General features: G+C 45.7%; 1 protein-coding gene across 6 annotated transcripts in view; it reads right to left on the bottom strand.

Annotated features, from left to right (window-relative positions):
* The window catches only part of LOC114697897 (UDP-glucuronosyltransferase 1-6), a 104,137-nt gene that overhangs the window by 22,118 nt on the left and 56,199 nt on the right, over window positions 1-25,820 (bottom strand). Inside the window, exon 1 of one of the 6 annotated variants that reach the window (XM_037210086.1) lies at window positions 18,727-19,625. The exons of 4 other annotated variants lie outside the window; for them this stretch is intronic. In XM_037210086.1, the coding sequence (XP_037065981.1) occupies window positions 18,727-19,587 (861 nt within the window). In that variant the 5' untranslated portion in view covers window positions 19,588-19,625. Of the gene's footprint in view, window positions 1-8,555; window positions 9,417-18,726; window positions 19,626-25,820 lie in introns of those variants that run through there. One more of the 6 variants, XM_028876299.2, reaches the window with a different exon arrangement.

Genomic DNA, 25,820 nt, shown 5'->3' with positions numbered 1-25,820 from the left:
GGTTTGTATGAGCGAGAATTGTTGAGACCAAGGTTGGAAAGAGCACAGGAACAAATAACCAAACGAATGGAAACACATGAACTATGAACCAATGGCTTAGGAGCCCCCAACTGGATCAGGCCCTCTGGATAATTGAGACAGTTGATTAGCTTGATCTGTTTGGGAGGCATCCAGGCAGTGGGACCAACTGGGACCTGTCCTCAGTGCATGAGCTCGGCTGTTTGGAACCTGGGGATTATGCAGGGACGCTTGGCTCCGCCTGGGAGGAGGGGACTGGACCTGCCTCAACTGAATCTACCAGGTTGAACTCAATCCCCAGGGGAGTCTTTGTCCTGGAGGAGATGGGAATGGGGGGTGGGCTGGGGGGAAGGTGGGGGGGGAGAGAACAAGGGAATCCGTGGCTGATATGTAAAATTAAATTAAATTATAAAATAAAATAAAAAAATGTTTTCAAGATGTGTATGCTGTCTGGCATCTATGAAAACCAGCAGCCACACAAGCTCTACATGGGCATCCTGGGTTCTAGAATCACTCCAGAATCCCATAGTAGTGGACCTACCTTACCAGGCTGTGACCCCTATCCTAATTTAATCATCTCCTTATCTCCATGTTCCCCAACATTCAGCATTTCACTGTGTGGCACAGTGCCCTCCTTCCACTAATCATTACAGAATAAATCCATACTTGGTAGGGACTACTATCTTACCCTTCTCTTATCAGCTGTTTATGCGTTAACCTCCAGTGGCCCATGGCTACTACCTAGTGAATATCAGAGTTCACCTCAGTTGTTCTCCTATATTCAAAACAAGGTTCTGCACACTCACTTGATGTAATCATTTCTTTCTTTGTCAGCCATTGAACTCAGAGAAGAACCTGATGGTTGGTGAAGTGGTTTGAATGAGAATGGCCCCCATAGGCTCATATATTTGATTGTTTGGTCCCTAGTTCGTGGAACTGTTTTGGGTGGGATTAGAAGGTGTGTCACTGCAAGTGGGATTTGAGATTTCAAAAGCCCATGCTGAGAGGACCGAGCAGACACCGGAACAGGCTGCTCAGTCTTCTCTTAGAGATCAGGCCTCAATTTCAGTTTCCTGAAACTGAACAAGCTGCTTCTAAAGAAGAGCCATGAACAAAGGGCAATTAATCACTGGTGGCCCTGACAACAGGGACAAGGGAGATAAGATGTAGCACACCTGGGCCACTGAGCCAGCCACCATAATCAACAGTTCAAGGTAATAACCAAATAAGGACAAAGCCTGAGACTTGTCCAGGCCTGCCCAAAAATGGATAACTGTAGCCCTGACAAACCCCTAACTAACCCTAGCCAATTAAAAGTTACTAACATGATTGACACTCACATAAGCCAATCATTTCTAAGATGATACAATTTCCTTGGACACTCTCCTTAGTGAGGCTTAAAAGGAGCCCATCCCCCTCTCTCGGGGTCTTCGCCATACATATTATCTCAAGATAATACATGTTCTTGCTGATTGCATACGTGGATGATGGTCTTTTGTGGGACTTCTCCAGAACCCTAACACATGCCAGGCCCAGTCTGTATCTGTCTCTGCCTCTGTCACTGTCTATGTCTCCCTCCCTTTTGTTCCTGTAGAAGCTCCACCTCAATCCTTCTCCTTCATCTGTCTCTCCTCAAACCCTGCCTCATCTCAGAAAGCCCGCCAAACACGGCTCCTCCCCCAGAGATGCTCAAGACCATTCCCACAGGGTATTTAAACTGCCCCCCAGAAAACAGACATGTGGTTTTTCAGGCTCTCTTCCCTGTCTCCTCTCTGGGGGAGCTGGAAAATCATCTGAGAGTGGTTTACCCATTAAACCTGGGTTTTTTCTTAATTTGGTTTGATTTGGTCTGATTTGGATTGCTGCATTGGAGGAGAGACTTATCCTGGTGCACAAACTTTTCACCTTTCTCCTCCTGCTCCCCTCTCTCCTCTCTTTCTCCTTTCTCTCTTCTCTGCCTCCAACTTTTGGATAAAATATACACCCTCAACCAGTGCCCCAGTGCCATGCCTGCCAGCTTGCTGCATGCTCCCTGCCATGATTGGTTATTGTCTCACACTCTGAACTATAAGCAAGCCTCCAATTAAGTGCTTCTTAAAATACGTTGCCTCGGTCATGATGTCTCTTCACAGCAATAGAACAATAACTAAAGCAGTTGGTGTCTATTGTACTCTCTGCTAGACATGATACACTCAGAAACACTTTCAGGACCCTTCCCACTACAAGCTGCTTCACAGAACACTACTAAGGCAGCTTGAGAAACAAAGACATTGCTGGATCTCCAGACTGGTGCATTTCCTGTACTATGATATAACTGTAGTAATCTAGGACAATGTATTGCAAATGCCCAGCCGATGCCAGTTTTTTCTTCTCCTAGATACTGATGGTTGCATGCTTCTGCACTTCCTTAAAAGACCTAGGTGGGCACTAACCTGGGCCTCCACTGCCTCCTGTGGTTTGTGATTAGGCTCCATTCTACAGTTCTTGCTGGCTCAAAATTCTTACAAGCCTGGATTCCCCAGAACAACATGGGCTTGTGATCTTGTGGGACACTGCTCAAATGTCAGGATGGCAAAGCAAATTTGAGATGCAGTCGAGGACAGGACTCTAGCTGTGGGGACTGTGCACATGCCCAGGAATCTGGCCCTGCCTCAGGGAATTGCTCTCACAAATACTGAGCAGTTGCTCCACCTCCTTCCTCTACATGCCCGGGGTTCCATTCTCCATTGTGTGAGCTTTACTGGGGTGTCCTGCATTCCACCTCACTGCATATGTCATTCTGCCCATTCAGCTTGGTTGTCAAAGCTGAGATTTCCCTCTGCAGCAAAGCCACACCCTTAATACCTAACTGGGAGCAGACTCAGCAGCTGGGCAGATGTGCATATGAATATACCTCCTATGTGCCTCCACTGTACTGTGCAAGTAGCCTTTGCATTTCACCCTATTGAAGAGGATAAGAATCCAGATAAATGTTCTTCAATTTCTCCTCCAAAGTTAGTTCCCTGCCTTCTTTTCCTCCATCTGCTTCCTGTACCTGCCACTTCTCCATATGTTTTACCTCGTGCCGAATCCCATTGTCTCCCTCCTATGGCTATCTATGCAGAATTATCTGAGTCTAGGCAGTGGCCATGCCCGTCCATGCAATGCCCATAAAAGGAAAAGAATGGATGGAGCTGCTGTTTAATAATCCTCTTGTACACTGTAAAGATTTGTCACTCAAATTGGTTTAATAAAATGCTGATTGGCCAGTGGTCAGGCAGGAAGTATAGGAAGAGCAACCAAACTAAGAATGCTGGGAAGAGGAAGGGCGGAGTCAGGAGTCACCAGCCAGATGCAGAGGAAGCAAGATGAGAATGCCATACTGAGAAAAGGTACCAAGCCACATGGCTAGACATAGATAAGAATTATGGGGTTAATTTAAATGTAAAAGCTAATTAGTAATAAGCCTGAGCTACCAGTCAAGTATTTATAATTAATGCAAGCCTCTGAGTGGTTATTTGGGAACTGTTGGGTGGGAGAGAAATGTCTGTTTACATGGAGAAGTTGGGCTGAGAAGTCAGAACCTGAAATCTGTGTTTGCTGCTTCAGCTGCTGCTCTCAGCATTATCAAGAACACTCCCAACACCACATCTCATGGAAGAGGTGGCCAGTTCCTGGAGGAGGGACCCCATCTCTTTCCCGGGTTCAATATGCAGCTCTTGTGCACATGTGACTGTGGAGGATGACTATGGGGACTGTGGGGACAATGTTGACAGCTTCTCTCACTGTGAGGGTCTGCCGTGTGCTCAGAGCCCCAAAGCACACAAGGATCCAGATGCTATGCCTAAAGAAATATTCTAGGTAGCAACTGCCCACAGGTGTGCTGTTGATTTTGTTTGGTCAGAACCCTACATCTCAACTAGACTCATGAAGAGACATGCAGCAAAGTCTTTTTTAACAGTCTTGACTTAGATTTTTAAAATTTTTGTGAGTACCTGCATGTTCTTTGGTATTAAACTATTGCCTAGGCAAACTGTATTATTTCCTTGAAGACTGATTGCCCAGCACCTTAAGACTTAATTTCTCCCATTTTGGGGGAAATCTGTGCCAGATATCTTCCTCTGAAAAAGCTACAGTTTATTTTCCAACATTGCATTTAAAAATGAAAAGGGAACTGAAGCAGGTTATAATCTTAGCAGTTCTTATGATACTCTGGGGTAAACAAATTAAAAATGGCCTTCAGATCATTTAATATATAACTATTAAATATATTTAAAATTTCAATAATTTAGGAATAGTTGGCCACTATTAACTCTAAAAAATAATTTAATTTAGTTGGACATGGTGGTACATACTTATAATTCTGGGGTGTGGAAGCAGGAGGAGCAAGAGTTCAAAGTTGTCATCACTTAGGTAGTGTGTTCCAAGTCGACCTAAAGTATAATGAGACCTTGTCTTAAACAAACAAGTAACCTAGTAGAGTGGGTATAATAATATTCCTACCATTCCTGTAATAAGTCATTAAGACCTCAGTGTTATAAATCAGTCCACATTTATTCTCTCCAATGAAAGACTATCAGTGCTACCAAGATTGGCCAAAATATAAGCAAACACCTCAAAATTCCACTATTGGCTAGTCTCATGTTAGGTCTACACTTGGCCTTATCTTGGTTTCAAAATTACCACAGGTGCTGAAAGCATCAAAAGGATATTTAAGGTATTCCAAACTCATTGTGGCATCCAGGGGACACAGACCAGAGCAACTTGACAAAAAAGCTGGCTTTCACTTGAGTGTCTAACTAGATGAGGCACCTTAAACACATCAGATAAAATCCATGCTGTCAGCAAAGACCATGGTCCAGGCCATAGCTGCCTCAGGAGAGTCTGAAGGAAGAGAGCAGACTAAAGTTCTCGGTGCCTCAGCAGAGAACATCTTCCAGCTTTGAATGAGATCCAGGGGCTCACTCAAGTGGGTTGGTTGTCTGCTGGAGGCAAAATAGACACCAGATTGAAGCCCATATCATAATTATTGGAACCTGAGACAGTGTTACATCATATGGCAAAGAGATTATAGCTAACATTGAGGACCTTGAAGGGGAGAGACTGTCCTAACTCACATGAGTGGTCCAACATCATCACAAAAGATCTTGTTAGTAAATGAGGGAAATGTGAGAGTTAGAGAAACAGGCAAGCTCCACCACATCTCCATGGAGACAGAGAGTGCCACTGAATTACAAAAGTAAGATCAAAGATGGAAATGTAAAAGAAAAACAATAATGTAAAAGGAATGAATTTATACTAATTGGGAGAAATAAAATCAAGTCCATTCTTATCTGAATAGATAGAATTCTTAGATCAAGAGAAATCAACAGGAGTGAGTTTTTAAAGCACTTTAAACATTTAACCAAAATTCTAAAATATTTAATTAGATGTAAGGGTAAGAATAATATGAAAATAGCCTAAGACAGCAATACTGGGATCAGATAGGTAGGCTATATGTCACTTAGTGATAAGAGCAAAGTATATTACCACAACACAAGTGCCTCCATGTACCAATCTATCTTCCATACCTACAGGGTGACAACTACTAAATATACTAATAAACCATCTGCAAATATTGCTGGTTCTAAGGTGGGAAATGGAAGGTAGAAGACACCTCCTTGGGAACTGGAGAATCTCAGAGATGTATTTGACGTACAAAACATAAAAATGTGACAATTTGGGTGCAACTACATAACATTCAGAAACACTAGTCATGTGACTCTGAAGCACCTGAAAGGTGGCTAGTAAAAATTGAGAGAAGATGTAAACAAAACTGAGTGCTGACTGCTTCCATTTCCATCCTCAGGTGTCATGTGAGCACATACCCAGCCCTCCTAGAGAGCATCATTAAGGGCTATCGGGTAAAAAGTCCCCTTATCTTGCTACTGAAGATCTGAAAGCAATCTGTGTCCACTTGAGTCAGGTCCTAGCTCAGTTTCTCCGCATCTGCCCAGCTTCAGAAAATCTCACCTCAAGAAAGAGTGAGTAGACAAGCAAGCAGTGCTGGTGATGTCCCATTGCTGTGCCTCAGTCCCAGGAGAGACCCTCAGTGTGGCATTGTAGTTCCCCTCAATGACCATTGTAAACCTGAAATGTCAATTATAGCTATCCTGAAAACTGAAAATATCTGAGACACACTGGAGAATTCAAGGTAAGAAAAAAAAATCCCTGGAAACTGAGACTAATGATCACATCAAAATGAGATGTTTAGAAAACTAGAATACTGTAAAGATAAGTTATGGCTCCAATGTGCTACTGGGAGAGTGGTTTCCTGCTGGCACAGTTTACGCCCCCAGTGAAGACCACATTGGACACGATGGGCCTGGGGTGGTCAAACACAAAGGACCCTAGGAGCAGCCACATCGATGCATGGCTGAGAACCTCCACCAAGGACACCTCTCTCTGCAAAAGCTCAGAGGTGAGGCTCTCAAAAGGAGGGGAAGATACAGCAGCACACATGTATTCCAAGGTCAAAGGGTAAGCATGTTCTCGACCCTTTGCAGGAAGCTCATGTGGTCAGAAAGCCTTTGAGCAGCCTCAGCATATATAAGGGGTGAAGTTGGACACTGTGGCCTCAAAGTCTATTTCACAGGGAATGATGGTGCAGAAAACCCACAGCAAGAACATCCCAGGTACACTGCAAAGCGGGGAAAAAAATCAGGGTCTGTTAACATCAAAAGAACTGTAGTTCAGGTTTGGGACCAGAGCCTCATTGTGCAGAATGTTGATACATTGTTTCTTACTTGCCATTATTTTTTAAAGGCGTCCTCATAGAAAATTGCATTTTAAAGATAATTAGCAGTTAGTCCAGAGGGTGATGTCTATATCATTCCTTGGTGTATGGAATGTCACAGGTTTTTCAAGGAGAAGAGGGCTTCTGCTTTGATGTACACAGACAAATTCGGAGCCAGGACCACAGTGTTGTGACCTCAGGCATAGTGTTCCCTCACAATGGTCCTCATGCTCAGCCAGTGACTGCCCTCCATGGGAATCACCAGCACCTTTCCTCCCTCAGCCCAGGGCAGGCAGGGCACAGAGCAGGAGCAGCAGCAGCCCTGAGAGTCCTCGCAGAGACACCAGGAGTCCCTCGGCCATCTCCAGAGAAGCCCACAGCAGAGGACCCTCCTTGCCTGTCTGCCCCCAACGTGAGTTTGTTCATTCTGTATAACCATCAAGCCACATTGTACAGTGGCATGCCATTGGTAGGCACAGCGCCCACCTGCAGTTAATCATTGCATAATAAACTCAAGCCTGAACTTCACTACTGTCCTAACCTTCTGCCTCTGCCCAGAGAAAAACACATCTTGTCATCTCTGCCAGAAAGACTCCTGTCACCAGCTGTTCTCTCTGATGAACCTCAGAGACCACTTTCTCTCCTCTGATTTCCACAACAAAGATCTGCGCAACCTTGTCACTGCGTCATTTTCTTCTCTGCCAGTCACACAGCAGCAGGATGCCACTGAGCTCTGACCAATGCCTGATGACTGGGTACCCACTGTAACCTCACCAAGATCACATAAATTAAGAGAAAGAAAATCAGATACATATTAACAGATACTGCCAGATTGAAGTTTTTTTTAAATGGCATTTTAAATAAAATTCTAACAAAATATTTCATTAGAGGCAAAGGGCTAAGAAATATAGTAACAAAAGATAGTATTAGATCAGATAGGTAGGTAAAAAGTAGTATCACTCAGTGATAAGATACAAGCGATATGATCAAAGTATTGTTCATCTCTGTCCATCAAACTAGCTGCCATGTGTTCGGGGCAAAACAATTAATATGCAAATATAACTTGAGCAAATCCTTGTACTAGACATTTACTTAGGATCTGGGCAGATTCAGAGGCAAGTTTTGATACACAAAACATGAAGATGTGCAATTTGAATCTATGAGCTACACATTCAACCCAGTGCTGGAGCACTGATGGTGAGGGAAATGAAGCAAGTGAACCCGTCCTCATCTGCTTCTCCTTCCGGATGCAGGGCAAAGCAGAGATGGTAGGGGTGAAGAGCTGGTCATTGAGACTGGAGAACAGAAGTCCAGGAGGACAGGTGTGCTTAAGGGCCATCAGGCCAAACTGATTGGTGCCTTAGCAGGAAATACTCCCAGCTTTGTGTGAGATCCAGGTTCACTTCAGCCTTACTGCCTTCTCTAGGCAAGAAATAGCTTCACCCTGGAGCAAATATCTGAGTCCCAGAAACTACCACTGAGAGTCTGAGAGCAAGCTCAGCTTCTCTGGTCCTCCCCAGATTCTGGAAATATGTTCAGGAGACACGTCATGGCTAGTGGACATACTCAGTGGACTCCCACCTCGGTTCTATTAGAGACCCTCACAATTGCCTCCCATCTTCTCATTAGACACTCAAATCCTGATACACCGACTGAGGATACCTTAAGGATTTAACTCACCAAAGTTCCTGGAAAGATGAACAGACAGATGAACAACTCAGAATAAGGGCATTTACAAAGCTGTATTGGTGGAGCAGGCTTTGGATAGAGGCCTAATACAGACCTGAGAGAGTGGCTTTCTGAGGACACAGTTCATTCCCCCAATGAAGAACATATTGGGCATGATGGGCCTGGGATAGTCGAACACAAAGTCGAACCTGAAGAGCCATATGGATGCATGGCTGAGAATCTCCATGAGGGACACCTCTCTCTGCAAAAGCTCCGAGGCCAGGCTCTCATAGAAAGCAAAAGAGGAGCGGAAAATGATCTTGAACGGCAGAGGGTAGAGAACATTCTTGACTCTCTCCAGGAAGCTCATGTGGTCTGAATTACTTGTAAATAACCTTGGAACATATGAGGGAGGGCTTGGACACTGGGCAGCCTCAAAGTCAACCTCAGAAGGAATGAAGCGCAGAAGAAACACAGCAGGAATATTCAAGTATTTCGCCACAAGTGCCCCACAGAGATTCGCAGGGTCTGTTAACACCACTTCGAAGGAACTGGAGTTCAGATGCTGGACAAGGCCCTTGTTGTTCAATAGACTGGTACAAGTTCTCTGGTAGAATGTTGATACGTTTTTCATAAGTTCCATATTGTTTAATACCATCATGGCAGAATATTCGATTTCAAAGAACATTTGAAGGAGGCTTAGCAAGTGATGTGCATATTCTTCCTTGGTGTATGGAACAGCATAGGTTTTCAAAGTGAAGAAATCCTCTGCTTTGATGTACACAGACGCATCTGGAGCCAGGACCACAGTCTCGTGGCCTCGGTCATGGAGCTCCCTCACAATGGTCCTCATGCTCAGCCAGTGACTGCCCTCCACGGGAATCACCAGCACCTTCCCACCCTCAGCCCAGGGCAGGGCACAGAGCAGGAGCAGCAGAGACACCTGGAGTCCCATGGCCATCTCCAGGGAAGCCCACAGAGGTTAACCTTCCTTACCCGTCTGTGCCCCCAACATGAGTTTGTTCATTTTATATAACCATCAAGTCACCTTGCACAATGGCATGTCATTGGTAGGGACAATGCCCACCTGCAGTTAATCATTGCATGAAAAATCCATGGTGGACTTTCACTACAGTCTTAACGTTGTGCCTCTACACAAGGAGAAGCCGCTCTTAACATCTCTCTACCTGAAAAACTCCTTACACTTATGGCTGTTCTTGAACCATTAAGAATCGTTTACCTCTCCCTAGGACGACTGTGGCTTATAAATTTCGGTTCTACTCAATTATTGAAAAAAAATAGCCAAGTGAATGGAAACACATGAACTGTGAACCAAAGGCTGAGGGGCCTCCAGCTGGATCAGGCCCTCTGAATAGGTGAGAGAGTTGATTGGCTTGATCAGTTTGGGAGGCAACTAGGCAGTGGGACCAAGTCCTGTGTTCATTGCATGAGTTGGCTGTTTGAAACCTGGAGCTTATGCAGGGACACTTGGCTCAGTCTAGGAGGAAGGGACTGGACCTGCCTGGACTGAGTCTACCAGGTTGATCGCAGTCCTCGGGGGAGGATTTGCCCTGGAGGAGGTGGGAATGGGGGGTAGGCTGGGGGTAAGGGGAGGGTGTGGGAGGGGGGAGAATAGGGGAACCCGTGGCTGATATGTAGAACTGAATGGTATTGTAAAATAAAATAAAATAAAATAAAATAAGAGAAGAAAAAAAAAAAGAATCGTTTACTTCTTCCCCCACCCCCAATTTTCAAAACAATATTGTGTGCACTCATTTCATCATTTCCTTCTCTTTCAGCCATTGGTGTATCTCTGATGGCTGGATACCCAACACGGCTTCTCCTCTGGACACAACCAGCTGAGTAATTCCTTAAAGTCTCTCTTTCCATTCTCAAGTAGCAGTCATTACATCATAGAACACAGACCACTGCTAAGCTAGCTTGGAAAAAAGAGAATATTTGAACTCACTAGTTCGTGCATTTATTAGCATGTGGTGATAATTATCAGGAACACTGAATTTGAAGTGGCTGGCAGATACTAAATATTGGAATGCTTGAAGGATTTTGACTCATGATTTGATTATTTGAATCTACTCAGTGCTTTGTGGAAATTTGGTATCTACTCTATGCTATCAAGTCAATACTATCTAAAGCATACCTGGGCAAGACCAATCTATGAAAAAACAGCATCCTGCTCCCTCATGGGAGCTGTTACCTTGGTCTACTCACTAGAAAGAGCCTACATCTGGCCTGGGATCTCGGCTCATCTGAAGTTCTGTTCCCCTTTGTGATGAGGGCTACAGCCCTCTGTTTAGGGGCCTGGATGGACAGTAATCTGGGCCTTCACTACCTCCTAGAGTTTGTGATCAGACTCCTTTTCATGATCAATGGCAGCTCTGTGTTCTGATATGGATGTTTCCTGTGATAGCAACATGGGGTGCATTCTTGTGGAGCCTGTGTTCTAACTTTAAGACTGAGTTGGGCAGGTCAGCAGATCACATGTAACCAAGAGTCTGGTCCCCACCCAAAGTATTTCTTGTATAGCTGTTCAGCAGTTGCTGCCTTGTCTTGGTTCTATTTGGGCTGAGGTTCTGCTGTTCAGTGAGCATGTCCCAGGGCTGGCTAGCATTCTACCTCAAGGTACCTAAGACCCTCTGCAAAGTCTGGTCAGCTATGGTTGTACAGAGAGAACTTCCATGTGAAGAGAAGCCACTGCCTTGGAGACATACTCTGATAATAACAGATCTACTACTGGGCAGATGTGTGTTTGCAAAATGCTCCCTGTAGGCCACCAGGTGTCACTGTGCAGCAATCCTTTGTGGCTCTCCAGGAGGCTAAGAGTTCAGAATCCCGCTTCCTTTCCAAAAGCAACTTCTCTGTTCTGTTTCCCTGGCTCTTTCTCCTGTCCTCAGATGTTTTACCCTATACTCGGTTTCTGGTCTTCTACGTCTACATCAAATTCTATCATTTCCCTTCTCCCAACAAACATGCAAAATGACCTGGGTCTAGGTCGAGACCCCTCCTGTTTGTTGAGATGGTCAAAGAAACTCTAGAGTGGATGCAGATGGTGACTGATAAGTTTTTAGTCTCTACTTGAGCTGCTGCTGCCATTGTTTGCAAGAAATCCACCCCCTCCACATTCAGTGGGAGAGGCAGCCAGTTCCTGGAATTAGGAACCCCAAAGGCAACTGAATGAACCAAGGAGAAGTCAAAGGAACTATCAGAAGCATTTGGTGATGTTCTTTCCATGAGTTGGATGCTCTGAGCTATGACTTAAGGCAAAGTGACTCAGAAAGTCTGTATTATACGTCCAGTGCCAGACATTTGAACGAGGAGAAAAAGAGAGGAGAGAGAGAGAGAGAGAGAGAGAGAGAGAGAGAGAGAGAGAGAGAGAGAGAGAGAGATGGAAGGAAGCCCTGCAAAAACTCTCTAGATGGACTCTAGATGGAGTGGAGCAATGGTTTTTGAAAGGACCGTGCTGGTGGGCAGCTTGGCCACCATAGACCCTCCATGAAACATGCACTCTGGAACCCAGAGCAAGTGTTGTGAATAAGAATTCCTGGGGTGGGGGAAGCTGTGTCTCAAAGGATAGCTGATGGATTAGCACTTCAATGGCATGAAGAGAGGGGGGTTTTATAAGCCAAAGCCCACTTGCAATTTATCTTGGACAATCTTCATCCTACTAAGTAGTCATCGTTTGTCTCGTTCTGTGCTGAACCACAGCACTCTGTGACCATCGAACCTAACATCCTAACGAAGAGATAAAACAATCTTTTGGAATATTTTAATAAAGCTTTAGTTTCACACCAACCCAAGGCTAAGAGTATCATCTGATAGCATTTAAAGCCCACAGTAGAGTTCTCCCAATCTTTCCATAACCTGCCTGCCTGATGTGCCCATCAATATGTCTGAAAAGTGTTTTGACTTGTGGTTTTTTGTTTTGTTTTATTTCCTCTAAAAAAATTAATGAAATTTCTACCTCATTAGAACATGGTGTTTGAAGAGACCCAAATCTGCATCCTCAGGCTTGCATATTTGACTCTAGAATAAACCACATCTTTTATTCCAGGGAGGTGAGGACTGTTTCTTTCACCGACCGTATCATAGGACTATATACACTGAAACTTAGCCCACAAAATACCTCAAGATATCAGGAACTAAATTTGGAATCAGAACCATGCAGTACTCAGCAAGGCTGAAAACTGATCAGGGCCAGAATCTGCAGTGGAACTCAAACACAGATTCCAAAGGAATGCTGGACACCATCAGAACTGTCCAGGGACAGGGACAGCATCCATAATCCCACGCGACCTCTCACTCACAGAGTCGGCACCTGTGGCCCAACCTTACAAAGGACTGCCTACAAGTGGACCGACAGTTTTAAATGGACCAGTGAAAGACCACCTAGAAACTCGAATGACATCCGCCCAGGCGTGTGACCTGGATCTGTGAGCATCGAAAGGGGTGTCCAGCAGCTAAGAGGCCAAGTCAGACTCTGTATCTTCTTCCTATTTCTTCCCTTTACTTTTATTCCTCCCTCACTTAGTACCTAAGGTCCATCTACGATCCTATTGTCCTATTCTGTTTGTTCGCATTGCTTTTCACACCCTTATTCTTTTCTTCTGTTCTAGTCCTTTCAATTTCCCCATGAAAGGCTCTCCAAAGAACAAAGGCTGTCTTGGTTTTGAAGACCTCTGTCTCAGTCTTCCCTGAGCTGGGGTTGTTTCAGGGTGTCTGACCATATTTTTTACCCCTTTCTCTTTTCCGTCTGCGTTAGGTTAGAGCTGCCTCTGACCCATCCCCATTGGTCCCCTCCTCTGTTTATTTTCCCTCTGTTTTTCACCATCATCCCAATACTAATCATTAGTCTTATTGGACTTTTGAACTTTCCTTTTGCACATTAGATAACTAATATCACATTATTATACTGTGGTACTATTATTGCTGTTCAATTACTTCAAGTATTGGAGTTGAAGGATAAATTGCTTTTAATCAACAATTGCTATATTGTTGTAGTAGGCCTATTTCTTAGCTATAGATGTAAGAATGTAATACTAGAATACTAGAATCCAGCCTGTGCTCAGGCCTCCTCTCACAAACACTGACAGGTGTCCGCTGGGATTTTCTGTGAGCCCTGAGCTGACACATTTGCTACACAGCCAGTGTCTCACCCAGAGAGTTAGTTGATACCAAGAGGGCCTCTCCATCCTAAAAACAGATCCCCACCTCTACCCCTGCCTGCCACGTGGGCTCTGATTCTCTTCAGAGACACGGCCATGCTGCCTGTCACTGCTCCTGGGACCTGGACTCTCTGTAGAGCCCCTGACATGCTGCTGACCCTTTACCTGTCGGTACATGGCATTTACAACTCTTCAAATAAACTCCTTAATACCCAGTGATCAATCCCAGTGTCCTCTTGAACCGCCGGCCCCATCCAAACCTAACAATGGGTGTAGGTGATGGTTTTCTGAATTACATTCCAAGACTCCAGGAAATAATCCCGAGAATCGACAAATGGGATTATACGAAACTGAAGCAGTCACCAGAGTGGGAGAGAGCTGAGGAAATGCAAAAGTCTGCAAACAACACATAGGACAGGGGACGGACATCCAGGGTACATAAAGGACTGTACACATTAAACAGCGGATGGCCCAAGACAGGGCACACAGCAGGAACAGCAGCCCTGTGAGCTCTCCCCTGGGCACCTGAGTCAAGGGGCCATCTCCACAGAATCCCAAGGTAGCGGATCTTCCATAGACTGTGTCTCCTCCATTAAATTCCCAAGTTCATTTTATTATGCCAGCACTGCCCACCAGCAGGGCCTGTCATTGGTTGCCACAACTCCCTTCTAATGTAAATTATTGCAAAATGCTTAACTTTGCCTTTTCCACCTAGGAAAGGGCTAGATCACAGCTCAGCCTCTCTGCCTCTGCCATGTTTCAGGAAGCCTTACCCTCTGGAAGATCCTGTCTTAACTAGTGGACAGTCTCCATGGAGTCCTATCACCCCTCAGAACCATGAAAGACCCTCAATAGTGCCTTCCAGTCTTCTCAGTGGCCACTAAAATCCTGAATACCTAGTGTGGACAATTCAAGAATTAGACTCAAGTCAGTTATGGTGGTGCACACCTTTAATGTCAGCACTCGGAAGGCAGAGGTAAGAGGATCTCTGTGAGTTCCAGCCCAGCTTGGTCTACAAAAGTGAGTTTCAGGACAGCCAGAGCTGCATAGAGAGACCTCATCTTCCAAAACAAACAAAAAATACAAACAAACAGCAACACCAAAAATAATTAGACTCACCAAAGATAATTAGGAGAATCTCACAGAGAGAAATCCCTAAAAGATGAGAAGTTGATTGTACAACTCAGACTACGGGGTCTTTTTAAACATAGTCTTGTGGAAACATTGTTGGGACAAAGGCAGAAAACAGACCTGATGGAGTGACTTCCTGTTGGCACAGTTTACGCCCCCAGTGAAGACCATGTTAGGCACGATGGGCCTGGGGTAATCAAGCACAAAGTCCCCTCGGAACAGCCACATGGATGCATGGCTGAGAACCTCCACCAAGGACACCTCTCTCTGCAAAAGGCAAGGCTCACATAGGGAGTATTAAAAATATGAAAGATAACTCAAGGCCTCAGAATAGATATATTCACAGAATCAGAATAATGTTCTTGACCCTCTGCACATCTGTGGTCTGAAGTTCTTATGAGTAACATACAAGGGAGGGTTTGGACACTGGGCTGCCTTAAAACCTAGTTCACAGGGAACGTAGTGCAGGAAAAACACAGCAGAAACATGCAAGCACTTGGCCAGCACCACCCCACAGGGCTAAAGAGGGTCTCTTAAACCACACTGAAGGAACTCAAATTAAGATGGTGGGCCAGAGCCTCATTCTGCAATACACCCACACAGTAGACCCATGTAGACCCAAATCCATGTTGATACATTTTTCACGTATGCCATAACTTTAAGAAATATCTCCAGGTCATGTTCTATTTCAAAGAACTTTGGAAGGTGGCCCAGTAAGTTGTGCCTATATTCCTCTTTGCTGAGTGGAACAGCATAGATTTTCAGAGTGAAGAAGTCCTCTTTTTTGATGCACACAGATGCATCTGGAGCCAAGACCAAAGTCTGGTGGCCTCAGGCATGGAGCTCCTTCATGATGGTCGTCATACTCAGCCAGTGGCTGCCTTCCATGGGATATGCCACCACCTTCCCACCCTCAGCCCAGTGCAGGGCACAGAGCAGAAACATCAGCTCTATGAGCCCCCCAATGGGGTCCTGGGGCCATCTCAGAATCCCACTACAGCACTTATTTAGTGGCACTTCTGCCCAGAGTCAATGTTCACCCCTGCTCCACCTAAAACTGCAGTAGACGCTGTGGGAAACCATCCCAGGACAGTGTTGGTACCTCTCCTCACTGTGAGGTTCTCACATTCATTCACTTTCAAAAGTACACAGAATCATTCAAATGCTGCATCCGAAGAAACACTTTACCTGTGAACTAGGCCATGGGTGTTGTGTGGCCCAGCTGAGTCAGAGACATAAATCTGTGAAGCATGACTCTAATAGTTCTGGAAGGTACTAGGCAAGCTGCCAAGGAAGGGAACTGACCAGAAGTGGTATCCAGCTGTGAAGCCTATGAACCCCAACCATGACCAGCTAAAGGATGCTGAGAGCGGGAGAAGTAGTCTTCCCTCAATTTGGAGTCCCAAGTTGGTCATCCAATACCAAACTGTCAGGCCTGGAGTCATGTACATACAACACTGAATGGACTCAGTAAGTTGTACTTAGAGATTAACACACACACACACACACACACACACACACACACACACACACACACGTACAAACTGTGGAATTTGCAGGTAAATGGATGAAACTAGAAAATATACTGAGGAATCTCAGGTTCACAAAGACAAATGCCAGATATTCTCCCCAATGTGTAGTGTGTGTGTGTGTGTGTGTGTGTGTGTGTGTGTGTGTGTGTGTGTGTGTGTAATATATAAACAATTAAAGAAAAGGAGGTCAGGAACTTGAGAGCAAAGTGAGGGAGTGGACATGGGAAGGGTTGGAGTCAGGAAAGGGAATGTGATTATATTTCAACTTAATAAATGAAAAAACAAAACAAATTTAAAATGATGGCTTTCAATTACACATAAATAATGAGGGGCATTTGATAATCCATTAAAATGTCAATCCAGATTTAAAATTTAGGGAGCTATGAAAGGGGGTGTCACTGGACTCCTATTATCTCAGCTGCAGTAGTTTAAGTTGGTTCACTCTTTTCTCTCTACACTTTTTCAGATCAGAAACTGGTTCTGATCAGGACCATGCTCCTTGTGAAGGCAGAGGACAACATACTCAACTGAGGGCCTTGAGGTTCCATGGTGGTTGGTGGCTTCTCAGCATGCCATTCAGCCCTAGCTTGGTTCTGAAACAGTGTTGGTGGCTGATGAGGGAAAGGACACCCCACTTAGGTGCACATGCCTCCCCATTGTCACACAGGGAAACAGACCAGAGGAGAAGCTGAGAAGTCCATGTTGTTAACTCAGTCCAGCCCCACACTAAGAGGATTTTTGGCATGCTTACCTTGGGATAGTTTAAGAAATTGCATAAGACACTAAACTGAATTGGAAATGAAATCGAGCTAAAAATACAACCTTTCTTGGGTGAAAGGACCTGAACACACTGGCACAAACTAGGACCCTGAGAAAGTGCATCTGGGTCCCTTTTGAAGTGTGAAATAGGAAATCAAAGCAGTAACTTAAAACCTCCAAAGCCAACACCTCCAGGGTCCACATGAAGTACTGCTTAATCTTACCAGACTTTCAAAGAACTAACACCATGCTTCTCAAAGTACTCCACAAAAGATGCCAGGAAAGAACATGATCAAGCTCTTTATGAAGCCAGCATGACTTTAATTCACAAATCACATAAATATATAAGAAAATAAGACAAACCACAAAACGATCTCTCTGATGAAAATAGATGAAGAATTTCTCAAATACTTGCCAACTAAATTTAAGAAGCTATCAGAAAGCTCAACCATGATCAAGTTGGCTTTATACCTGAAGGGTAATATTGATTTAACACACACAAATCAATAAGTGTAGAAAATCACTAAAGTGGACAGAAGGACCGAGATCACAGGTCATCCAAACAGATGCAGAAAAGGCTTTTGGCAAAACCCAGGATCCGTTAATACAAAAAGCCCTGTGGCCTCTACAAATCAAAAGAACATATTTCAACATAGCAAAAGCCATGTACCTCGAAATTAGAGCCAACATTATAAGAAATGGGGAGAAGCACTTCCACTAAAATCAGGATCTAAACAAGGTGTCCATTCTGTTCTCTCACTGAATCCAGCGCCAGCAAGACAAGGAGACAACTAGAAGGACACGAAGAGGAGAAGACGACGTCCACGTGTCCTCATTTGCACAGGATATGGCTGTACACAGAGCAGCCCTAAAGACCCACCTGCACTTCTGAGAGATGAGAAACACTCTCTTCAGAGTGGTAGAATAGGAAATCAACAGTTGTCTTCCTACTCGCCAGCGGCAAGCATGGTGAAAATAACCAAGAGCAAACCCCATTAACAATTGCCTCAAAATAGAAATGCCCAGCTAACCGAAGCTGTGAAAGAACTCTACAATGAAGACTTTCAACACTGAGGGAAGACATTGAAGGTGACACCAGGAAAAGGGTAGACCTACTATGCGCATGGACCCAACAACTGCACTGTGAAATTCCTTTATTCCCCTAGGCAGTAGCACTCCCCAGGATAGGTCAGGTCACAGCTCAGTGTCTCTGCTCCCACCCAGATCCAGGAACTCAGCAGGAAAACAGTACACAGACACGTGGACAGTCTCAGTAGAGACCCACCACCACTCTTCAGTCTATCAGAGACCCTCAGCCACTAGTTCCCCCAGTGGCCACTGACAAATAGAAGGCTCTGGGGCTGGAGAGATGGCTTCTCTTCCAGAGGAACTGAGTTCGATTCTCAGCACCCACATGGTGGCTCACACAACCATCTGCAATTCCAGTTCCAGGAGATTCAATGATCTCTTCTGGCTTCCATAGTCACTGTCTGTATGTAGTACACAAACAGACACCCAGGCAAAAACCCACACACATAAAATAAAAACAGAAGAGCCAGATTCTAATAGTTTATGCCAAGAAAGGCTATCAGTAAAGGGGCAGAATCCTTTAAAAGACCGAAAATCAGCATTAGAAAATATATTCTGCATAGAATATTAATTGGTTAAAGGCTTCAATACAGACCTGAGAGAGTGGCTTCCTGTTGGCACAGTTTATGCCCCCAATGAAGACCATGTTAGGCATGATGGGCCTGGGGTAGTCGAACACAAAGTCCCCTCGGAACAGCCACACTGATGCATGACTGAGAACCTCCATCAAGGACACCTCTCTCTGAAAAAGCTCAGAGGCAAGACTTTCAAAGGGAGAGAAAGATACACGACACAGGTACTTCAAGGCGAGAGGGTACAGCATATTTTTGGTCCTTTGTAGGAAGTTCATGTGGTCAGAAAGTCTTGTGAGTAGACTTGGAATATACGAGGGAGGGTTTGGACATTGTGTGGCCTCATAGTCTATGTCACAGGGGATATACCGCAGAAAAAACACAGCAGGAATCTGTAGGTACTTGGCCAGCACTGCCCCACAGGGGAAAACCGGGTCCGTTAAGACCACATCAAAGGAGCTGGAGTTCAGGTGCCGGATCAGGGTCTCATTGTGCAGTAGATTCTTGCAAGACGTTAAGAGAGTTGCTGATATTTTTTTCAAAGCCTCAGATGTTTTAAAGAATGTCTTCACAGAATTTCCTGTTTCAAAGAGCAGGTTAATGTTTTTTATCATTTGTCGCTTATATCTTTGGATAGTGTGTGGAAAGGCATAAGTTTTGAGGGTGAAGAAGTCCTCTCCTTTGATGTGAAGAGTCACGTCTGGAGCCAGGACCACAATCTGGTGGCCTCGGGCATGGAGCTCCTTGGTGACATCCCTCATGCTCAGCCAGTGGCTGCCCTCCACGGGAATCACCAGCACCTTCCCACCTTCAGCCCAGGGCAGGGCACACAGCAGGAGCAGCCCCAGCAATCCTTGCAAGGGCACATGGAACCCCGCAGCCATCTCTGTGGAAACTCAGGGGAGCTGATCTTCCTCACCAGGCTATGCCTCTTGCTTTTGTTACTGCGTCATATCTCCAGTCCTGTGTCATTGGCACAGGCCCCCAAATGTTAATTATTGAAGAATAAATCTATCCTTGGCTCCTGTCCAACCCTACTTCCAACCAACACAATATTGATCTTCTTATTTCTTTCTTAAAAACTGTGACAGGACACTCCTCTCTCTTTAGGGGACATGCCCGTTCATGTCTTGTTTTCTCTCAATTAAAAACCAGCAAGGCTGTGTATACCCATTTCATTTCATCACCTCATTCTCTGCTGGCCATATTCTAACAGGCTGGCCCTGAGCTCTGATCTACAATGTAGCATTTCTGACTGTAACCCTGTTAGGTAACTCTCTAAAGCATCGCTTCCCCTCCACAAGGAGCACTCAGTACACTATAAGAACCATCACTAAATCAGCTTGCCCCAGAAGAAGGATTTGTGGCTCTCTGGTGAGGTTCGTTTACCTAGCTATCTCTGTAATGAGCAGGGAACAGTTTTTGAAGCTGCTGGTTGTTGTCAAGTGTGGGAATAAAGGAAGATATTTCAAACTCAAAATTAGATGACTTGACTGTAGAGCAAGGTCTTTTGGAAATTTTGTGTGCACTCGTGGATACAAGTCACTAAAACCTAGGCCAGTCCAACCTAGGCAATGGCGTAAAGTGGGCTTAACAAGCTCTGTTTCCCACAAGCTCCTCACTTTGCATTAGCCTAGGATATGGCTCAGTCTAAAGTTCTAGTCTCCCGGATGTTGGGCTCGCAGGCTTCCGTATTTACCCTGAGTCTTCCGGCCTCTGAGTCTTCCCAGTGGAAATTGCAAACCTCCAGTATTCAGCTACACCTCAATACTTTAACTCGCCTAAGACTGTTAGAAGAATGGGAGAGATCTTTGGAAAGATTAGAAATGGAAAAAATTAGAACAAAGTTCTTAAGGAATGGCCACTGCCTGAACCATAAGCTGGGTGAAGGCACCCACAGAGACCTGACATAGTGACTTCTTGCTGGGATGTGTACATCACCAGGACCTCATCCCAGGGATAAACAGGAACTCTTAAAACCACATTGAAGGAACTAGAGTTTAATGCCTCATCAGAGGCATGTCCTGTAGACTCAGCAAGACTTCGTATGGAAGGCAGATAACTTTTTTCAAATATGCCAAATCTTTAGAAGTGTTTTCAGGTGTTTCAGACTAAAGAGCTTTTGAAAACCACCATGCAACTGTGCTTGTCTTCTTCCTTGGTGTAAGAAATGGTATAGGCTTCCAGGGTGGAAAAAAACTTTCTCTAAAGTGTGAATTTACCTCTGGAGCCAGGACCACAGTCTGGTGACTCCCTTGCATCTCCTAACGCTCAGCCAGTGGCTGCCCTTGGTGGGAAACTCTGGCATCTTTGCATCTTCAGCCCAGGGCAGGGCACACAGCAAGAAAAGAGGCCTTGTGAGCCCTCACATGGGCACATGGAGTCCTGCAGCCTCCTACACAGTTTCTTCATCTTTACCGTTAGCACCAGGCCACCTGAGAAAGCGGGTTGGCACTGGACAGCATGGCACTGCCCTGAAGTTAGTCACTGCAGAATAAATCCACCCTGTCCTTCACCACCGCCCTCTTTCATAGCCTCTTCTTCAAAGAATCCGATCTTCCCACTTCCTTCCTAGAACAATTCCCATGACCCACTGCTCTTCCTAAAGACACCCCAGTTCACCTCTTTTCTTCCAACTCCTGGGAAAGGCTGTGGGAAACCCATTTCATTTCATTGCTTCCACCCCTGTTAGCCACATCTAACAAGCTGCTGCTGAGCTCTGAATAAAGCCTTGGACCCCAGTGTGATCATTGGATGTAATCTCAGAGTTTTGATTTGAAATGTCCCATTAAAAGGCTCATTGTTGAAAGCTTGGCCCCCACCTGGTGGCACTATTGAGTCAGTGGATGAAGAGGCCGCTGACTCTCTCCATGGATTAATCCATGGGTCAATTTATACTTGACTGTCCTTTAAGGAAGCAGGGTAGAGATGTGGATGTAGGTCACAGGATGTATGCCTTTAAATGCTGTCTCTTCTCTCTGAACCTCTCCTCTCACCATCCCACTCTGTGTCCCGGCTGTCATGATGTGAATACCTCTCTGCCATGATGTTTCTGCCTTGCCAAAGACCTAGAGAACACGGAACCAGCCTGCTAGAACTGAGGCTTCTCAAACCACTAGTGAAAGCAACCCTTTCCTGCTTTAACCTGTTTCTCTTAGGCCCTTGTCAGCCCAGGACAGTGTTGGTGATCCCCCACATCCCTAGGTGGGTCTGTTGTGCTTTCACTTTCACTTCCCAGACAGCAGTCTTACAGAGACTGTGCTCTTTCTGAAGGCTGAGAGCAAAATATTTAAGCCAATGCTTGGGGTTTCCGCAGTTGGTTAGTGGCATGTTAGGACTGGACTCAGCCATAACTTGATCCTACAACAGTGGCAGACTTTGAAAATGGGAAAAACCTTTTCCCTAAGTCCACACAAACCAGCCCGTTGCCATGCAGGGGGCAGAAAAAGAAGGAACTTGACAAAAGCCAGCTTTCAGCTGTCTGACAGGATGAGGTAACTATACACATCTGGGAAAGTCCATTCTTGCAGTACAATTTATGCCTCACATAAAGACCTTTACAAGTCCAGGTGACATGGGATGGTCACCACGAGCTGTCTCACCACCCCCCATATTCATAGATGAAGATCATATAAGATATGAAAGGAAGCAATTAAAATGAGCTAAACATGAAGCAAGCTCTTAATTTTCTGCAGAGAAGCCAACAGGGCCTAAACATAGCGTCACAAACTAGACAGTGTTGGAATTGTCTTGGAAAACTATTAGTGCTCTTACAGTCAGACCTGCAGGCTGGGACATGCACACATGTGAGAGGTCTGTAAGATTTGGTTTTGACACAGGGCACATGAATGAGATCTGTCAAACAACATCCAATGGTCTCTGAGGTATCTGGGCAGCTGCTTCCTACATGCTAACCGAATGAGAAATGCCAGCATAAGACCAAATACCAGGGCTTTTAAAGCATCGACACTTTGGACAAGGAGGTCTCACAGTACAAGTCACTGAGCGGTTTGCCTGTTGTGGTGCCCGGCTTCAACTGTCAACACAACCTGGAATTGGAGTGCAAATTCCAGTTGGTCTTAATAATAAAAACTTGGGGTCAGACATCAGGGTAAATGCTCAAAGATCAGAGAGACAAGGGAGCCAGCCACAGACACCTCTTACCTCGCCAGCTCCTCAGCCGGAAAGGGGCCGAGCTCTGACTCCGCCCACTTTACATTCCCCTCTTCTCCCAGCCATATCACTTCCTGTTTCCTCCTCCCTAGTGCTGGGATTAAAGGCATACGCCTCCCAACTACTGGAATCAAAGGCAGAAGATCCCAAGTGCTGGGATTAAAGGTGTGTGCCACCACTACCTGGCCTCTATGGCTACCTTGTGGCTAGCTTTGCCCTCTGATCTTCAGGCAAGCTTTATTTGTTAGAGAACAAACAAAATATCACCACCTAGAATCACCAAGGAAGAGAGTCTTAAGTGGGGACTATCTATTTTGGGTTGCCCTGTGTGTCGTGGGTGGCTGTTTCAGCTTTGATCTGGAAGTTCCAACCCCCATTGAGGCTTCAGTAACTGTTATGCCTACAAGGCGGAGCCGAGATAGGACCCCTAAAGACCCGAGATCTGGATGGGCTGGCTCGCTTGGTTCCTGGATCCTGGACGCTGGATGTAGACTGAACACTGCTGGACTGTGCTTCACCTTTCCCAGACCCTGTAACCTATCCCTTCACTTGTAAGTTAACCCACAAAATAAACCTCTCTTTTAACTACGTGGAGTGGCCTTGATATTTCTACCAATACCTGTGGGCATGTGTGTGGGAATTCTCTTGAGTTAACTGATTTTGGAGGACTCGGCCCACTGTGGGTAACACTATTCCCTAAGCAGAGTAACCCGAGCTGTATAACCGTGGAGAGATCCAGCTGAATACAAGCAAGGAAGCAAGCAAGCAGCATGCATGAACTCATCCACTGTGGGTGTCACATGACTAGCTATTTCAAATTCATGCCTTTGATTCCCTGTTATGATGGACTGTGACTTGGAATTTGTTAGTTAAAATAAACTCATTCTCCCTTGAGTTGCTCATTTTTTGGGTAGAGGGCATGTTATCTCAGCAAAAGAAATGGAGAAGGAGTTTTTTCTTTGAAAAAGTTAGGGATGGGAGGCGGGACTGCTCAGTGGTCAAGACCACTGAACGTTTTGCCAGAGGACCCAAGTGCAATTCCCAGAATCCACATGGTGGTTCATGCATATGTATAACTATAGTTCAGTACTCTTGACATTTGCCACAACTGAATTGCAGAGATGCCAGAAGTTTGGGAGACAGCCAGAGCATCCATAGAGAGCTGAAATTTGAGAGACGTTTTTCCCAGGGCTGTTGAGCTGAAGAACCCGGAATGTGGAGGCCTGGAGTGTGTGCTTGGCCTCTCACCTTTCTAGAGGCCTTCAGTCCAACTCAGGTGTGGGCAGGGCAACACTCCTTCTGAAGTGTCCAAAGAAGCACCATGGCCCTGCCTTTTCAGCCTGTGGTATTAGCCTTAGACAGATTAGGGGGAACCCACCTTGTCTGGGGTACCATTAAAAATCACTATGGTTTCAATGGTATACTAATGCTAAAATGCTCTCTGGTGTTTTGTTTTCAGAAAACAAGCAAGTGCCGGGGGATAAGGCAGACTGACGCCCCTGTTTAGCAGCTGATGTATCTCCATGGTGACCTGACAATCTTGAGTAAAATGACTGTAGTCTAACAGCCAGGCAGACAAGGCCTAAACCAGTGCCAGCCAGACCAACAGACCGTGGACACTTTGAGACACCACATGCAAAGAATGCAGCTGATTGCCTTGTCTCCTGAAGACAAAGCTTCCACCAGGCCCGTCCAGGGTGGTTTGTACCAGAGGATTTGCTTCCACGAGGGTTAGTGAACTCCAGATCCCCAAGGAGCACCTCAACCCAAGCCCCTTGGCTAGCACTTCCCTTGGCCTGGCTGAGGAGCTGCTGTGATTGGTGCTAAGGAGGCAAGACTGTGATTGGTCTGTTCAAATAGCTGATGAGGCAAGGCAGTCTAGGATTGGTTCAAACACCTCTTCTTGGGCTGCTCAGGCTCTCTAGGGAAGCTGTCTCGGGGACACTCTCCTGTGAACAGCTGTTCTTGTGTGGTCCTTTCTGGCCCCACGAGCAGCGAGGGCTGAGTGAGTAACATGGAGGAAGCCACAGAGGCAGCGGAGTTGAGCGCTTGCAGACCTGTCCTGTCCACGGCTAAAAACGAAGGAGCCAAACAGTTTGGGAGCATCCAGAAGGCAGGAAAAAGAAGGGGGTGGTGAGTGGGGACAGCAAGACAGGATATCCCTGAGACTGGAGACACCAACCGGCTGTGAGGTATCAGAGAAAAGAAAGTGCAGGAGCCGGCTACGGGGAAGCGGTCCAGAGAACATCCAAGTCTTCAGTGCCAGGGTCTCGGACCTCGACTCATTTTTAACTGTATTTTTAACCTTTTGTGTCTTAGGAGGTATTTAAAGGTATAAAGATTTGTTCCTGTTTCCTTCTACCTGGTTAATATATGACTAAGTGCCATGAGGTAATTTGTCTAAATGAGTAACATTTTAAGATCCTGGGGCACAGTCTTCAGCCCCTCCCTCCCTTCCTCCCTCCCTCCCTCCCTCCCTCTTCCCTCCCTTCCTCCCTTCTTCCCTCTTCTCTTCCCCTCCCTTCCTCCCTTCAATTGCAATCCCAATTCACCCTGTAACGAAGTCTTGTGTGTCACACCAGGGGCCCGAGTTTCATTCCCCAGCATGGAGAAAATTACAGAAGGAGGTGTGGCACAGCCATGCTGTGTTCTGAAAGGAGTGGAGGGGGTTCTAGTCGGGTCAGCCTGAACCCACGGTTGTGCAGAGGGGAGAGTTCAAAGCAGCCTCATCCCAGGAACAGACCCACGTGGAAGCAGGAATGGAGACATCCACCAGGGGGCGCGCAAGAGCAGCATAGAGAAGGCCGATCTACAGGATCATCCAGAACTGCCTGTGCTGGGGAGGCCCATGCCCTGGGAGCCTTGAAGACACAGCACTCTAGAAAGAGCTTCTCTACGGTGGGTGAAGCATCCCAGCCCCCGAACTATGTCTAGTAAGCACCTT

The sequence above is a fragment of the Peromyscus leucopus genome, chromosome 13, assembly GCF_004664715.2.
Source record: "Peromyscus leucopus breed LL Stock chromosome 13, UCI_PerLeu_2.1, whole genome shotgun sequence".
NCBI classification, from domain to species: Eukaryota; Metazoa; Chordata; class Mammalia; order Rodentia; family Cricetidae; genus Peromyscus; species Peromyscus leucopus.
The sequence above is the reverse complement of the archived record's forward strand: the minus strand, read 5'-3'. Positions and strand labels throughout refer to the sequence as shown.